At 35.7% G+C, this 18,420-nt stretch overlaps 1 protein-coding gene across 2 annotated transcripts in view; it reads right to left on the bottom strand.

Moving 5' to 3' along the window:
- Positions 1–18,420, bottom strand: part of LOC127873694 (uncharacterized) — a 109,170-nt gene that overhangs the window by 80,039 nt on the left and 10,711 nt on the right. The window contains exon 1 of one of the 2 annotated variants that reach the window (XM_052417625.1): positions 6,381–6,792. The exons of the other annotated variant lie outside the window; for it this stretch is intronic. Coding sequence (XP_052273585.1) covers positions 6,381–6,515 — 135 coding nt within the window. The 5' untranslated portion in view covers positions 6,516–6,792. Of the gene's footprint in view, positions 1–6,380; positions 6,793–18,420 lie in introns of those variants that run through there. 2 annotated transcript variants of the gene reach the window in all.

The following is an 18,420-nucleotide window of genomic DNA, read 5'->3' as shown; positions in this document are numbered from 1 at the left end:
CAAGTTGGCACACTATTTTCATAGCCAGTGGACAGATTGACAATAATCAAACAATAACTTTATGGGGTCAATAAATTGTGTACAGGTTTCGCTAGACATGGTATAATATTTCTAACCAAATTGCAGACAAAAACATTAAACCTCAAAAAACAATAACCCAACAGGTGTGTACCTGGGACTATTGATTTCACTTTTACACCAAAAGTAAATCATTCATGAATCCCGAATATCTGACAGTAAGGTTTTTTTGTTAATTTATGCAAATTGAGAGTAAGGTTACAATGTATATGGCAAGCCAAACAAGGTGCGATGTCACCACAAATATTTTTTATTACCTCATCCCTATGCAAACACTTGCATTTTTTTCATCATGCAATTTCATTTGAGAAAATTTTCTACACAAAGTCAGTGATCAAATTTGTACTTATGCAGGCTCTTAATTACAAACCAAAGTTAATTACACTTGAGATAATGAATTGTGAATGATTACAAAAGAAATACCAGAAATTCCAACTCAAAATTAATTGATACATTCAATTAAATTTAAGATCCAAGTAATTAAAACATGGGCTTGGTTAAGTATGGCTAAACTTTAGCTTTGTTTTTTCTCAGTACTTTTTTGGGTCGAAACAAAACTGTGCCTGTGGTACAAAAAATTTTTTTCTTCATTTTTTTATAACTGTTTAGCTAATTAAGTTATAAGTTGCATTTAATTTACTCAATCTAACACATGAAATATTGTCATTGCTTATTTGTAAGATGAGTATATATACATAGTGTGAATATGTGAAAAATGTCAAGTAATACAATAATATTAGTAATGTAGAACTTAAGTGATGAGTTTACATCATCTTAAAGAATAATAACTGTAGCGGATATTATTATAGCCTCATCAGATTTATAAGCGTTAACTGAACAAGAGTTCTGCAGTCGGAGACATATGTCCCCCCAAAACAAGAGGGCCATGGGCCCTAAGGCGCTCACCTGAGACCCAAAGGAACTAGCTAAAAATATGACTTTTAGAGTGTGCACAAGCTTTTTTTACTATATACATATAAGGAAAAAGACCATAAGGAAAAAGACCCCCCTCCTGGCGGCCATGTTTTTAACAGCTCCGAACCATTTTCAAACTCAACAATCGGATCCAGCAAACAAATGTACTAACCAAATTTCACGAAGATTGGGCAAAAAATGTGTCTTCTAGACTATTCACATGTTTTCACTATATACATATAGAGAAAACTGCCCCACCTCCTGGCGGCCATGTTTTTCCAATGATCACGACCATTTTAAAACTCGTCCGAGATATCCACAAAACCAATGTTTTGACCAAATTTCATGATGATTAGGCAAAAAATGTGACTTCTAGAGTGTTCACAAGCTTTTTTTAACTAAATATAAGGAAAATGCCCCCCCCCCCTCCCTGACGGCCATGTTTTTTTATGGATCCGAATAATTTTCACACTCAACCATTGTATCCAAGAAAGTAATGTTCTGACAAATTTCATGAAGATTGGGCGAAAACTGTGTCTTCTAGACTGTTCACATGTTTTCACTATATACATATAGAGAAAACTCCCCCTCCCCCCTGGCGGCTATGTTTTTCCACCGATCATGACCTTTTTTATATTTGTCCAAGATATCCACAAAACCAATGTTTTGACCAAATTTCATGATGATTAGGCAAAAAAAGTGACTTTCTATAAGGAAAATGACCCCCCCCCCCCCCCCTGGCGGCCATATTTTTTTACCGATCCAAACCATTTTCGAACTCGACAGTCGTATCCAGACAACAAATATTCTGTACAATTTTCACGAAGATTGGACCAAAAATGTGACTTCTAAAGTGTTCACATGTTTTCACTATATACATATTGAGAAAACTGCCCCGCCCCCCTGTCGGCCATGTTTTTCCCCGATCTTGACCATTTTCGAGCTTGTCCGAGATATCAATAAAACCAATGTTTTGACCAAGTTTCATGAAGATTGGGCAAAAATTGTGACTTCTAGAGTGTTCACAAGGTTTCTCTTTAGCCATATTAGCAATACTGCCCTGCCCCCTGGCGGCCATGTTTTTCAACGGACCAGAACCATTTTTGAACTCAACCAACATATCATTAAGACAAACATTTTGACAAAGTTACATGAAGATTGGGCATCAAATGTGACTTCTACAGTGTTCACAAGGTATTTCTTTTATTTTCTACCTAGTTTTTGACCCAGCATGACCCAGTTTCGAACTCGGTCAAGGTTTCATTGGGACAAATGTTCTGCCCAAGTTTCATGAAGATCCGACTATAAAAGTGGCCTCTAGTGTTAACAAGGCAAAATGTTGACGACAAACGACGGACAATGGACAAAAGGCGAGCTAAAAAGGACTTTTAACTAGTGACCTCAATGTCAATAGGGGTCGTCTACTGTCCAAGGCCAATGCGCATGTTAAGTATCAAGCCAATCTGTCAATTCATTGATGAGTTATTGATCCTAAACACTGTTCACACTTATTGCGACAGTGACCTTGACTTTTGACCTAGTGACCCCAATTTTGATAGGGGTCATCTACTGTCCAGGGCCAATGCGCATGTGAAGTATCAAGCCAATCTGTCGCTTCGTTGACCAGTTATTGATCAGGAATGCTTTTCCCACTTTTTTGTCAGTGACCATGACCTTTGACCTACTGACCCCAATTTCCATAGGATTCAAATTCTGTCCAAGGCCAATGCACATGAGACGTATCAAGCCAATCGGTGAATCAGTTGACGAGTTCTGGATCAGAAACGATTTCACACTAAGTGTGTAACAGTGACCTTGACCTTTGACCTAGTGACCCCAATTTCAATAGGGGTCATCTACTGTCCATTGCCGATGCACATGTGAAGTGTCAAGCCAATCGGTCAATTGGTTGATGAGTTATTGATCAGAAACAAATTGGTCTACCGACAATCAGACAAACCGACATCCAGCAAAACAACATACCGCTTCTTCTTGACGAAGAGGCTTCTTCTTTGAAGAGTGGCATAATTATATACTAAGTAAGAGCCAAAAGGCATTCACATTATACTCTTGATATCACTCTTATGACATACAGCTGATAATTCAAACACCTGGTTGTCATTACATATGGAACAATTAACATAAAAAATGATATGTTTGATTGTTACTTAATATTATATCTTCATTTACAATTTCAGTAGGAACTAGGGCTTTTTCATGGTAATTATTCTATTGTTAGGCTAACATAAGACAGAATGTTTGAAAGACATGTATGACCCCCAACTTGCAGGAAATTTGTCCCTGTGATATAGACCTTCAATCACTTAATTTGAAAGTCCTAAGGGGTCATCATTCTTCAAGACTAACCAGCACATTTTTTATATGATCACAATTTTTTTCCTAAATATTGTGCAGAAACCTATGTCATGGTAAAATCACCTTTGAACTATACCTTTGACCTGATGTCCTCAATTTTCAAAGATATCTTACTTTTCCACACAAGTAACCTGTACACATGTTTGAAGGATGTAATGTAAAAGCAGCATTGTTAAGATATTGTGTGGATACATAATCTCTGTAACAAGCCCTTTTGACCCTGACCTTTAACATACTGACCTCAAAATCATTTTGTGTCATTATTTCCTCCCAAGTAACCAGTATACCAATTTAGATTACTGTAGGTTAAAGCATTCTCTAGACACCACGAAGACACCAAGCTTACCGGACCTTGACCTTTAAACCTCGTAGTCTAAAATTCAAATTGCATCTTCTTTTCCTTGGATTGTTCTCTTAACAAATTTGCATGATTTAATAGGTCAAAGCATCCTCAAAAATTAGAAACAAATCAAATGTCATTTTACAAGACCCTGTAATATTGACCTTGTAGATGGACAACTCAAAATAGATTCATAGGCGGATACAGGGGGGGAGGGGGGTGGACGTGGCATATAAGTGTCTACCTTTCCTCAGATGTTTTCATGATGTTAGGTCAAAGCATTCTTAAAACATATTTCAATTAAGAAAAAACAAGATGTGTTTGTGAAACACAATGTCCCCCTATATGATGTTTGACCTTGTAGGATGACCTTGACCTTGACCCTTCACCACTCGAAATGTGCAGCTCCTTGAGATACACACGCATTTCAAATATAAAATTGCTAGCTTCAATATTGCAGAAGTGACATTACATGAGCAATTTTGACCCATATATTTGACCTTGAAGGATGACCTTGACCTTGACCTTTCACCACTCAAAATGTGCAGCTCCATGAGATACACATGCATGCCAAATATCAAGTTGCTATCTTTAATATCGCAAAAGTATTCATAAAATAAGCGATTTGGGCCACGTATATTTGACCTCTGACCTTGAAGAATGACCTTGACCTTTCACCACTCAAAATGTGCAGCTCCATGAGATACACATGCATGCCAAATATCAAGTTGCTATCTTCAATATCGCAAAAGTATTCATAAAATAAGCGATTTCGGCCACATATATTTGACCTCTGACCTTGAAGGATGACCTTGACCTTTCACCACTCAAAATGTGCAGCTCCATGAGATACACATGCATGCCAAATATCAAGTTGCTATCTTCAATATTGCAAAAATATTCATAAAATGAGCGATTTTGGCCACATATATTTGACCTCTGACCTTGAAGGATGACCTTGACCTTTCACCACTCAAAATGTGCAGTTTCATGAGATACACATCCATGCCAAATATGAAGTTGCTATCTTCAATATAGCAAGAGTTATTGCAAAATGTTAAAGTTGGCGCAAACAGACAGACAGACCAACCAACCAACCAACCAACAGACAGGGCAAAAACAATATGTCCCCCACTACTATAGTGGGGAACATAAAAAGAACACCCAGTGACCTTGACCTTTGACAGTTGACCTCATATTAATGAATGTCTATGTTTTCTCCCAAGTGACCATCATTCACATTTGAGTGGTTGTAAATCAAAAGTTTTCCTAGATTTTGCGATGAAACAAATAGACTAGCGAACTACAGTAACTGGTCTACATCAACATACCTACTAACAAACAAAGCAACTTACTTTCCTTTTTCAAAGAGGGGAATAATTTCAGAAATCATTAAAATCAGCAATCATATTCTAGGAATGGAAGTTAGACCAAGCCTGTAACTCTGTACAATAGCTCAAGCATTCTGCCTTTACAAATCAAGCACAAAAGAAAATTACAGACTGAAACTGATTATTAGTCAACACATAACATTGACTTTTATACACAAATATAATAATAGCAAATCAAAAAGATTGCTAATGTTCCCAAAATATCAGATGGAAACTCTTTTTAAAATTGCAAGACAAAACAAATGAACATGGGCAATAACATCCTTATATGTAACATCAATTATTTGTGTGCATTTAAAAAATAATTAATATTTACTACAGGTGTTTTCTTTATTTTTTAATCATCATACTTAAAATAGAATGTTAAATCTTTAAAAATTCATAACTTATTGTTTTCATAATTATGTTTATAGTGAAAATGATGCTAAATTATTCTATTCATTCATCATGACAAATAGCTTTTGCTCTGTACTGAATAAATCATGTAAAATATACTTAAAAGCAAATGGAGAATATTACGGTTGTCATTTGTTTTTGTTTTTTCATTAAAATTTTGGTCCTGTAGGGGAACCCATTCACAATTTTAAAAAGTATATTTTTTTTTTACCAAATGGGACCTACAAACTCCCAACTTAATGTTTCCCCCCAAAAAAATATATATCGTTTGCTTAATATGTCTCAACATTTAGTTCATTTCCTATCAAGTTCTTTATGTTGAACCTAAGTCAATAAGATATTGACATCACTTTAATTCTCAATTATTTATTCTTAAGTATTTGTAAGCAAAATAAAAATGACAATTATTTCCCAATTTAAGTCAAAACGAATTGATTTTTCACAATCCGAAGGGCCCCATTTCCTAAAATTAAGAAAAAAAACTGGTTCTATCAATGACTAAAATGTGATGGGTATATTGCAACATCAAACAAGTTAATGGAGGTCCATAATTAAAATACTTTGGTTATAAACAATAGTAGTTTAAAGCCCAACATTTCCATAAAATAGTTAATTCAAGGGTCACAGCCACATATATAACTGACCTTTAAATTCAACATTTTCAGTAGATGTATTTTATGACAAATTTTTTATAATTTCATAAATAACAGCTTTATGGTAATTTCCTTTGAAACCACTTCACCTTATTTAGCATACACCCCTTGACCCCTGGTGCCCCTCTTCAAATGTCCTGCCCCACTCCTTCCCCCTTCCCCTATTCCCAACACCACCCCTTTCCCTACCCCACCCCAACCCCCCCACCCTGTGACCCACTAAGATTCTACCTGAATAATAAAGCGCCAATCCTCCTCTGTGCTATCAGCATGTTCCAAGGGAGCTGGGGTCCCAGCATAGTTGCCGCAGCAACCAAAACACAGCCTGGATTTCAGTTTCCATTTCTGACACTTTGACAATGCCATTTAGGATTTAAATTACACAGCCAATGTTTTAATATACAACTTCACGACTGCACGAAAACTGCTGCACCCATGTTTTAACGCATTCTATATATGAAGTCAGATTAGACGTTTGTCAGCGCTCTTTATGTACCAGGCAGACTACTTGTTTAAATGTACGGCCATGTGTCAAATGTCATTTAAACATTTATTAAATGCATCAGAAACATGGATGAAATCTAATACCACAAGCCAATGACATTATATTTAAATTCACTTAATCAACATCCAGTTAAGCACATTATAAAGCACTTGAAGCAGTTTACAAAGGCTTTTTTTCACTGCATCCTACTCCAGCACAATTCAAATCTCATAACAATTATCAATAGTCATTTGCATGCTAATGCAAATAATGAATATGACTGTCACCATGCAATATTATATGAGAGAGACTCAATACAACGTATTTTTCTAGCTCTTAAGTAAACTGACTGGCGATTAAAAAGCCACTTGTGATGGCCTTAAAGGGGCACTGTCCTATCACCGCATGATTATTTTCCCAAAATAACTGTAACACAAATTGTTATGCCTTATCATCAGCAGCATTAAGTTTTCACATAAGAATTATGACCCACATTTTGGATCACTGATTGGAATAGGTCAAGAGCACTTAGCAAAGATTTAAGACAGACCAGAAGACTTAAATAGCAATAATATATCAACAAAATATAAAGTTTTTGGATGTAAATGGAGAACAAGAGCACCGCATAACGGGTGCCAACGCTAGGCTGCAAAAGCTTGTCAGAATTTTTTTTATTTTTTTTTAGAGGTCACAGTTACCTTGACCTTTGTATTGACCTAGTGACCCAAAATTGGCTGTGGCGTGTAGAACTCATCAAGGTGCATCTACATATGAAGTTTCAAAGTTGTAGGTGGAAGCACTTTGATTTTAGAGCCAATGTTTAGGTTTTAGCACGACGCCTAAGGCAGACGGCTGACGACGAGCTGGCTATGACAATACTTCGGGGTTTTCTCCAAAAACAGCCAAGCTAAAAATGATTTTTTTTAGAAAACAAGGCTTGATGCATGTGAGTTATGTCATCCCAGATTATCCTGTGCAGTCCACACAGTCTTATCTGGGAGGACACTTTACTACGAACATTAATTAAGCCCCTTTCTCCCTATCTCATTTTAATGAAAACAAATTACCTGGATAAGCAATATTTAAATTAGGCAGATTCTGGCATTTTCTTTTATTATTCAACCAGTATATTTTGGTCCTTAACCCTTTTAGTGCGGGAACCGAATTTTAAAGGCCTTTGCAAACAGTTTGGATCCAGATGAGACGCCACAGAACGTGGCGTCTCATCAGGATCCAAACTGTTTGCTATCCTGATAGTATTCTTTGAAAGAAATAGAAGAAAATGCTAATTTTAGAAATTCTGCAGACGACATTTTAGCAGACGACAAATTTCCCAGCATGCAAAAGTTTAAGCAAGTGCTGAAGTTTGGTGTTAAATACAAAGAAGACATCAAAAATGTATAAAATACATGTAATATCATAAAATGTATAGCAAAAATGTTTTAATTTCTATATGCATTAAAGTCTTTTGAAAACTGTATCCTTTCTTAAAAAGTTGTTTTTGATTGTTTTCCTACAAACATTTCATTTCAACTGTGTCTTTAATTAACTGCACGTCATTTGACTGTTAAACAACCGATTAATAGGCGTTATAAATAAATAAAGGAGCGGAAATACTCAATTTTACAGGGTGATATCATGACTGGCTTAATTGCGCAATAAAGTACACAATCCTGATCTTAATTCTTTAAAACCACAGACATGCACACGACAGTGCAACAAGATAGTTGTTTGTAGCATGTTGTGTAATTTTTTCGTTACCATTCATCCATTAAAACGAGGAAAAGTCTGAAAGATTTTTATTTCAAATTGATTTTTATTTCAATGTATTGCGAAGTACATTCCTCATGTTTAAGGTCATGCAGGTTGGCCTTAAAAAAAACATGTCTAATATCTGGGTCCAACTATTTATATTTATTTGTAAATTACCATAAATATGTTTATCTTGTCTTCAAACATGTCTGTAAAATTGAAACATAACCCTTCAACAGACTCATATTTTGTAAGATTTTCTTTCAGGCAAAAGAAGACACACATCATTAATAAACTATAAGGCATCAGCAGGTGAAATCAGAAAAAAAAAGTATAATTATTTTTTAAATTTATTATTTTACTTTCCATCAGTAAAGGCTTATTAAAATTACAATTAATCAGATGAAATATAGAGAGTACATGTGTGAGCTAGGTTAACAAGAGGTCACATCTTTAGCACGATCAGCCTTGAAGGGTTAATAAAAATTCAAATACTTGTGAACTCACTTATTAATTGTTAAGGCGCTGTTTCCTTAAAAAAATTGTTTACAAAATTGAAAACTCACATATAAATGTACAAATGAGATATACTATTTAAAACAAATGGAAAAGGAATACTAAATAACAAACAAGGGCTGTTTGTTTGTGAACTCACTTAAAAATTGTTAAGGCGCTGTGTCCATACAAAATAGTTTACAAAATTGAAAACTCACATGTATATGTACAAATGAGACATAATATTTAAAACAAATGGACAAGGAACACAAAATAACAAACAAGGGTTGTTTGTAAAACATGCGTGCCCCCCAAATGGGTTGTCAGTTGCAGTGGCAGCCATTGTGTGAATACGTTAGAGTATGATTGGCAATTTAAAGAAGAATTGCTCGCGTGACTTGTGGAGTTGCTTTAATGTCAAATGAACTTTCCTGATCCTAACCCTAAGCATTCGTGAGTTATCATCCGGAAACCATTTTACTGTTTCAAGTCCCTGTGACCTTGACCTTTGACCTAGAGTACTGATAATCAATAGGGGTCATCTGTCAGTCATGACCAATGTCCCTTTGAACTTTCCTGATCCCAGGCTTAAGAGTTCTTGATTTATCATCCGGAAACCATTTTACTACTTTGAGTCACTGTGACCTTGAACTTTGACCTAGTGACCTGAAAATCAATAGGGGTCATCTGCCGGTCATGACCAATGTACCTATGAACTTTCCTGATAACAGGCCTAAGCGTTCTTGAGTTATCATCCAGAAACCATTTTACTGCTTCAGGTCACTGTGACCTTGAACTTTGACCTTGAGTCATGAAAATCAAAAGGGGTCATCTGTCAGTCATGACCAATATGTCCCCATGAACTTTCCTGATCCTAACTCTAAGAATTCGTGAGTTATCATCCGGAAACCATTTTACTGTTTCACATCACTGTGACCTTGACCATTGACCTAGAGTACTGAAAATCAATAGAGGTCATCTGTCAGTCATGACCAATGTCCCTATGAACTTTCCTGATCCCAGCCTTAAGCATTCTTGAGTTATCATCCGGAAACCATTTTCCTGTTTCGAGTCACTGTGGCCTTGACCTTTGACCTAGTGACCTGAAAATCAATAGGGGTCATCTGCAAGTCATGATCAATGTACCTATGAACTTTCCTGATCCCAGGCCTAAGTGTTCTTGAGTTATCATCCAGAAACCATTTGGTGGACAGACCGACAGACGGACCAACAAACCAACGGACAGACCGACATGTGCAAAACAATATACCCCCTCTTCTTTGAAGGGGGGCATAATAAGATCAAAAATTATAAAATTGTACATTTTTCTTTATTTACTTAAGCCATTCACTAAAAATGTCCTTACCTCTTCAAATTCCAGTTGCTTAAATTCCGTTTTAAGTACAGGCATTTTCAAAAATGTAAAAAAGTAATCACAATTAAATTATATCAGGCCTATAATTCCACTTTTGATTTTTTTACCGCCTCATATCACAACAAATTAAACTGTCAAGTGCAAACTTCAAAGACTCTGCAATTGCTCAGGCATTCTTTACCATTAATAACTTTAAACAGGTCTTAAGTAAATATTACACGCTGAATTGCAAAACACCGTAAGAATACAAGACACGTATCTTTTTATTAAAAACCACCAAATATTTGAAATATTGCCAGCTTGAATTGCACTGAGTTTATAACTAATATCCCTTGCATAATTTACACAGACTTACACACAGTAGCTGTTAAAAAACTTAAATTCTTGTCATAGTAGGTAAGTAAAAGATTGAAAATAAACCCCTCTATCAGTTTTCATTTGAAATGTAAATCACTGTGAATAGATTTTGCCAAACATAGCCATCCAGTTCATATAGATTTAACAAAGCAATTCTTGCTGCCAAACACAAAAAAGTATTTTTAAAAGTCATTATTATAGTATAAGTATTGTCATACACTCGTCTGCATAGTGCATATGAAGTTCTTTTGTTACAAATTTCAGTGCATAAGAAAGGATATCAATCAAGACATATTGTCACCCCACATTAAACAAGGTAAGGTGAGGGGTCAGGGCAGATAAGTGTCAGATACGGCCAGTCTTCAAGGGGCTTTCATTTATCAAACCAACTATGAAAATGTGATAAAATATCAATGGTGCAGCAATTAAGTTCACTGTCCTGAGCACACTTGTCTTGCATGATAATTTAGCTTTAATTGTTCATTTCATATACAAATTATTACAAGCTTTAATTGTTGAAAATGACGAGCAATATTAATGCTGTAACAGCGACAAAACACCTTTGATCTGTCATATTAACTTTTGCAGTGGCCCTAAAAATAAAATTTTCAAAAGGTCTCCTGTAAATTGCTGTAATGCTAACAAGCATGAAGCAATTTTTAGCCACATGCAAAAGTTAAAGAATTCAGAGGTGTATCACCCAAGTATATCGTACCTCACATCAATTTGTTGTTTTCTTTATGAGCAGTTTGGTCTGTAAAATACATAAAACACAACAGAGGCAATCAAGAGTATAAGACTAGTCACTGTTTTCTTATATGGACCGCAGTTGCTAAACATGGACAGTGTGCGCAAACCATTGATATCACTGCCCTAAGTTGCACTGTGCTGTAGTGCTGTAGTTAATTTCTGTTGACAATGGCAATTGTATAAAATTGAAAAAAACATATTTGTTATAAATTATTTTTAAAAAAACAACCTAACAGTATTTCATATAAATTTTTTTTTAAAAGTAAATAGATCCTGTCTTCAAACTTACTTCAAGAGTTATGCAAATTTTCCCCGAGGCATATATTGCTGTCAAATTCATTGATTTCACACTCATTTCTACACAGGATTTATATATTCCGTGTAATACAATAACTAGAAAACACCATTTTCTGTCCACTAGCATATCAGTGAGCAACCAGGCAGCCCCAAACTGTATATGGTCTCAGTGCTCCAGCTAGGCCTAAATGGAAGGGTGCCGCGCCGTGCCCTACCGAAGCCCCGCCCTGTCCTTCTGATGACCCCCCACCTGCCCTTTTATTATTTGATTTTTTTGTTTTTAAGACATTATAATTTTTAAATCTTCAATTACATTGTAATTGATTTATTCCTCATTGTAGACATTTTATTTGCATGGTTTTATAATTATGGCAATAATATTCTAACAATTATTAATAACATAAAAACTAATATGCAACAGGGAGCATTTCAGATACAACCGCGCGCTCGAAAGTGCCCTTTTGACAAAATAATGCGCGTTGAAAGTGCCCTTTTGACAAAATAATGCGTGTTGAAAGTGCCCTTTTGAAAAAATAATGCACGTTGAAAGTGCCCTTTTGAAAAAATAATGCGCGTTGAAAGTGCCCTTTTGACAAAATAATGCGCGTTGAAAGTGCCTTTTTGACAAAATAATGCGCGCTCGAAAGTGCCCTTTTGACAAAATAATGGGCGTTGAAAGTGCCCTTTTGACAAAATAATGGGCGTTGAAAGTGCCCTTTTGACAAAATAATGCGCGTTGAAAGTGCCCTTTAGACAAAATTCTGCATGCTCGAAAGTGCCTTTTTGACAAAATTCTGCGCGTTGAAAGTGTCCTTTTGACAAAATAATGTGCGTTGAAAGTGCCCTTTTGACAAAATAATGCGTGTTGAAAGTGCCATTTTGACAAAATTCTACGCATTGAAAGTGCCCTTTTGACAAAATTCTACGCATTGAAAGTGCCCTTTTGACAAAATTCTACGCGTTGAAAGTGCCCTTTTGACAAAATTCTACGCGTTGAAAGTGCCCTTTTGACAAAATTATACGCGTTGAAAGTGCCCTTTTGACAAAATTATACGCGTTGAAAGTGCCCTTTTGACAAAATTCTGCGCATTGAAAGTGCCCTTTTGACACAATTCTGCGCATTGAAAGTGCCCTTTTGACAAAATTATGCGCGTTGAAAGTGCCCTTTTGACAAATTCTGCACGTTGAAAGTGCCCTTTTGACAAAATTATGTGCTCGAAAGTGCCCTTTTGACAAAATTCTGTGCTCGAAAGTGCCCTTTTGACAAAATTCTGCGCGTTGAAAGTGCCCTTTTTATAAAATAGCCCCCCTGCCCTTTTCAAATCCTAGCTGGAGCACTGTGGTCTGTGGCTATGGTCCATATACAAACAGGTCACTATTTTATTATAGGACACTCACTGTGGTTTTCTACTTTTTACATTTTGTGTGCATAATTATTTTGTCTTGCAAATTTTACTGTTAAAACAGTTTTTATGAATGCATTTTCACATTTTTAACATATAAAAGAAGGGCAAAGTAAACACCAATTTTTTCTCATAAATCAAAACTCCATACCCTGTGGTAACAGTATTGGGAAACAATTTACCCGTAAATAAGAATAATAACATACATTTGGCAAGTGCTTAAAAAGCACTTCAAAACACAAACTTGCTGACTCTGTCTCTTGGTAAACTTACATAGCAGACAAAACTTTTTTACTTTTCTACTAATTATTTTTGGACGATATCGAATGGGGTATTGACAAGCGATTATCACTGGAACACGATAGTCTTAATAGTCGTTGGCATTATCCGCCCAGTGGAGCGTCAGTTGACAGTGAATAGATCACCCAATCTTCCTAATGATATCTACCCAATGATATATGTCTTATCTATCTTTAATGCAGTGCTTCGGGTTTTTTATTGGCAGAATTAACACTGAGATGAAAAACTGCTGGAAAAACAAGTCTTTACAAAAGTCTGAAATTAAACTGTACTCACTTTTATGTGCATTAGGGTTTGTCAAGTATAAATACAATAAGGTTTCAAAATAAATACATAAAGCCAGTGTATTCTGTTTGTTATTCAACCATGTTGATTTGCTTCATTTTTCTTATAACAAATGCAACCTCAGCACGGTTCTTTATCTGAAAAGGCCTGCTAATGTTGCAAATATAAAATTTACAAAACCCATTCCAAATATGTGAACTCTTTAAATCTGAAAGAAAGTATTTTTCATTAAATGAAATATTACAAAATTGCATAAAAAATTCAAGCTTATAATTATTATTGACCCCCCCCCCCCTCCATGGGAAGTAAAGTGGCACATTTCACGATATCAAACCATTAAAAATGACAATAAATAATTTATTTGACAGAGTAAAACCCATATTCAACAATCAATGCCGATTTTCAATCATAGCAAATAAAGCGAATGTTCAAATCAGATTAGCCTTAAAGTCATTTATAGGCATTAAATCTAATTTCTAAAGCCTTTTGTAAGTTCAAGTAGTAGCACTTGAAGTAATGAGTACCTAATATTATTAAGTGTGAACGACCATTAATCGGTATGTAACGCAAACACAATTAATAATAATGGCTTTAGTTGGGTGATTAAAGAGTTGTATGACACTTGTAAGACAGCACTATGGACTGAGTAATCAATTTAAAGAGAATTGTCTTTTTATTTCATTATTTCCCTTTGATAATGGAGTAATTAAATTATGAGTATACAGAACAGCCCAACATAAAAAAGTAAATTAGTTGAACTGATATCCCCCGCCAATATACATCTGGACACAAAAGTTTTCTGGACAGACGAACAACGCCAACGTGCATCATCCTCTTATCCATATAATTATATACTCATACCAAGTTTCAATGAAATCTGTCAAAGCACTTCCAAGATATGGCTCCAGACGCACACAAAAGCATTTTTTCAAGATACAAAGGGCCATAACTCCGTTATTATTCAATGTTGTACAATTCCATTTGGCGTGCATCATCCTCTTATCCATATATATATACTCATACCAAGTTTCAATGAAATCCGCCATAGCACTTTCAAGGTATGGCTCCAGACACAAAAAAAGCATTTTTTAAGATTCAAAGGGCCATAACTCCTTTATTAACAAATGGTGTACAATGCCATTTTGCGTGCATCATCCTCTTATCCATATATATATACTCATACCAAGTTTCAATGAAATCCGCCAAAGCACTTCCAAGATATGGCTCCGGACACAAAAGTGCCAGACAGACGGAAAGACGGACAGACAACGCCAAAACAATATCCCTCCGCCTATGGCGTGGGATAATAAACTAAAGTATTTTACAATAAATAAGTTATTATTTAGAGTTTGACAGCAAAGATTACTATTTGTAAACCTAAAAATGATGATTTACTAAAATTATGAATATCTCCAAGACGATATTAGTCTCGTTCTCGAAAAACTGTGCTTAATGCATGTGATTAAAGTTTAAATATTAGTCTGTGCAGTCTGCACAGGCTAATAAGAGAGGACATTTTCGGCTTATAAGGAATTTTTTTATAATTTATTATTAAGTAAGTGTGTTCAAAACGATAATCCGTCTTTCAGCGGAAACTGTTGTCCTCGATTAGTCTGTGCAGACTGCACAGTCTAATCTAGAACAACACTATACTAATGTATGCATTAAGCTCAGTTTTCCAAGAACAAGACTCACATAAAGGCAGCTGATAATGGGCAGATACCCTGCACTTATCTTTTTCCAAAACTATCATGCCAAGGACTATATAGCCCTAAGATTGTGTTATGTGTACAGTATATACATGTAGTATACTAATAATATTTGAAATTTAAAATGCTACCCATAAATGTCACATCACTGACTGTTCCTACCACAAAATAAGGATAGTTCCTATTTACCTTTTTTTCATACATTTGTAGTCCCTAAGAAAGTTATATTGAATTTAAGTAATTTCTTACTAGATTCAAGTTTTTAGGGCTTCATCTCCAAACCCTAGATACTGATGAGCAGCAAACAGCATAAAACCTGAACAGACTGCGAGTTATGCTGTTTGCACATACTCATTTTCACGTTGCTTTTAGCGGGAAAGGGTTAATAATAAAGGCAAGGATGATTTCAAGCCACATTCAGTAAGTCAGACACAGTGGTGTCCCTTATTGAAACTGGACATTTCTATGCACACATAGTTAACCATAAAGCATACAGATGCTGAGGTGATGGCTTGTGATAAACAGGCAGCTCCAAGGTTACTCTCAGTTCAATCTTTGTTAAGAATGAAAAGAAAAATTGAGGACTGAAGCTAAGATTCATCATTCAAGTGCTAAATGTTACAATGTTCTTCAACAATACACCAAAAAAGTATGGGGTCTCCAAATTCCACAAACTGTCATGTAAACAACCTTCTATATGAGTTGGTTCTGGGAAAATGGGGCTAAATGCATGTCCATTAAGTGTCATCTGCACAGGCTAATCAGGAAAACAAATCTCTGCCTTTACTGGATTATTGTTCAGAAGAGACTTCCTTTACATGAAACATTAATTAACCCTTTGCATGCTGGGAAATTTGTCGTCTGCTAAAATGTTGTCTGCTCAATTTCTAAAATTAGCATTTTCTTCGATTATTTTCAAAGAATACTATCCGAATAGCAAACAGTTTGGATCCTGATGAGACGCCACGTTCTGTGGCGTCTCATCTGGATCCAAACTGTTTGCAAAGGCCTTCAAAATTCGGTTCCCGCACTGAAAGAGTTAACAGTGCAGACTGCACAGGCTAATCTAGGACAACATTTTCAACACACGCATCCCTTTCCCCTATTAGAAGCAAAGTGAAAATGGCTTTTGCAACCAGCATAAAACCAGAACAGCCTGCAAGTAACTCGCAGTCTATTCAGGTTTTATGCTGTTTGCTGCTCATCAGTATCTAAGGGTTAGAAATGAAGCCTTTAAAACTTGAATCTAGCAAGAAAGGTCTTTTATTAAATCTAACTTTCTAAGGGAATACACATGTGTCAAAATACATATCTAAGTGGTTTGATACATATCTAAGTGGTGAACAGAGGCGTATCCAGAAATTTTTCAGAGGGGGGGCTCAACTGCCTGGGGAGGATGAAGGAGGGGTATCCCCTCCCGTCGTCGTTTTTTTTTTAAATGGCACCTTGAAATGATGCAATTTGCTGCTATCTAATCAGCATTTTGCAAAATAAAAGTGCATGTAAAACAAACAAAAACTGGAGTTCAGACAACAAGTGTGACAGACACACAGACACAAAGGGGAAATCAATTCTCTCAAACCACTAAAGAGCTTGCCGGAGGTGCCGAAGAGCTGAAAATCGATCAAGTAATCAAAAATAATAAAGGACTTCAAAGTTTTCAATAATTTTTCTTGTCATGAAATTAAAAAGTACAATTTGAACTGAATCACATTTTTTGAAAGTACCTGATAGCAGAAACGGACTCATTTTCAGTTGGTTCATTAGTTTTTTTTGTTTCTTGTTCCAAATGGATTCAAGTATTGCATGTTGGCGTTTCATTTTGATTATAATTTAGTGTCATAATAGCCAAGTAATTCTTCATTTTGGAGTCCTTTTTAGTTACAACAAGAGATGTGTTTGTCAGAAACACAATGCCCCCTACTGCGCCGCTTTGAATTAAAATTATTTTTTTGATCATATCCGTTTAAAAAATATTATTTCCCTTGTGAAAATTATCTCTACCTGCCAAATGATATAAACAAGAAATTATCTCCCTTAAAGGCTTGTTACTTCCCTTAGATTATTTTTTCTACCTTTAACCTTGAGGGATGACATTGACCTTGACCTTTCACCACTCAAAATGTGCAGCTTCATGAGATACACGTGCACGCCAAATATCAAGTTGCTATCTTCAATATTGCAAAAGTTATGGCCAATGTTAAAGTTTTCGGACGGAAGCACAGACTAACAGACAGACGGACTGACAGTTCAACTGCTATATGCCACCCTACCGGGGGGCATACAAACTATGGATGAACATCAAAGCAGTTAGCCCAATTTGTTAAACAAATAATTAATTGCCATTCATTAGGTGTGCTGTTGAATTTCACTGGCAATAACTTGTTACCCAAAAGGATTATCACTCTCAAGAGTTCATACCAATTAAATTCATCAAAGAAACTTGCCGAAACATTAATTATGATTTTCCATTGCATTCGTTTAAACTCTTTAATTGCTACAAATTAAAATATTGTTTTTCACAAGTCCAATGCGGCAGCCATTTGTAAACATTTACCTATTTAAATTCATCAAAGAAACTTGTCGAAAAATTAATGATGTTTGTCCATTGCGTTCGTCTAAACTCTTTAATTGCTACAAATTGAAATATTGATTTTCACAAGTCCCATGCGGCAGCCATTTGTAAACATTTACATATAGCTAAAAGTATCGATGAATTTCATTAGTTGAATGTATCTCCTTCAGCCCAATCAAATAGCGCAGTTTATCACTAACAGTCCATGAAGCGTGCAGTTTAGCAGGCGAAGGTTAGATCGTCTGTACACATGCCTGGGGGCTAATCACACAAATCTACGGTTGTTTATGGCTTAATTAGGGGCATATGACAGGAAATACACAAGTGGATTGAAACTGTAAGGGGCTCATTTTTTTTAAATCGTATCTAGCCAGCCAGCTGGGGGGGCTCTAGCCCCCTAGCCCCCCACCTAAATACGCCTCTGGTGAAGGTTTGATACATATCTAAGTGGTGAAGGTTTGACCGAGTTTTCCCAGAGTACTGCTTATT

This window comes from Dreissena polymorpha, chromosome 3 (genome assembly GCF_020536995.1).
Source record: "Dreissena polymorpha isolate Duluth1 chromosome 3, UMN_Dpol_1.0, whole genome shotgun sequence".
NCBI classification, from domain to species: Eukaryota; Metazoa; Mollusca; class Bivalvia; order Myida; family Dreissenidae; genus Dreissena; species Dreissena polymorpha.
The sequence above is the reverse complement of the archived record's forward strand: the minus strand, read 5'-3'. Positions and strand labels throughout refer to the sequence as shown.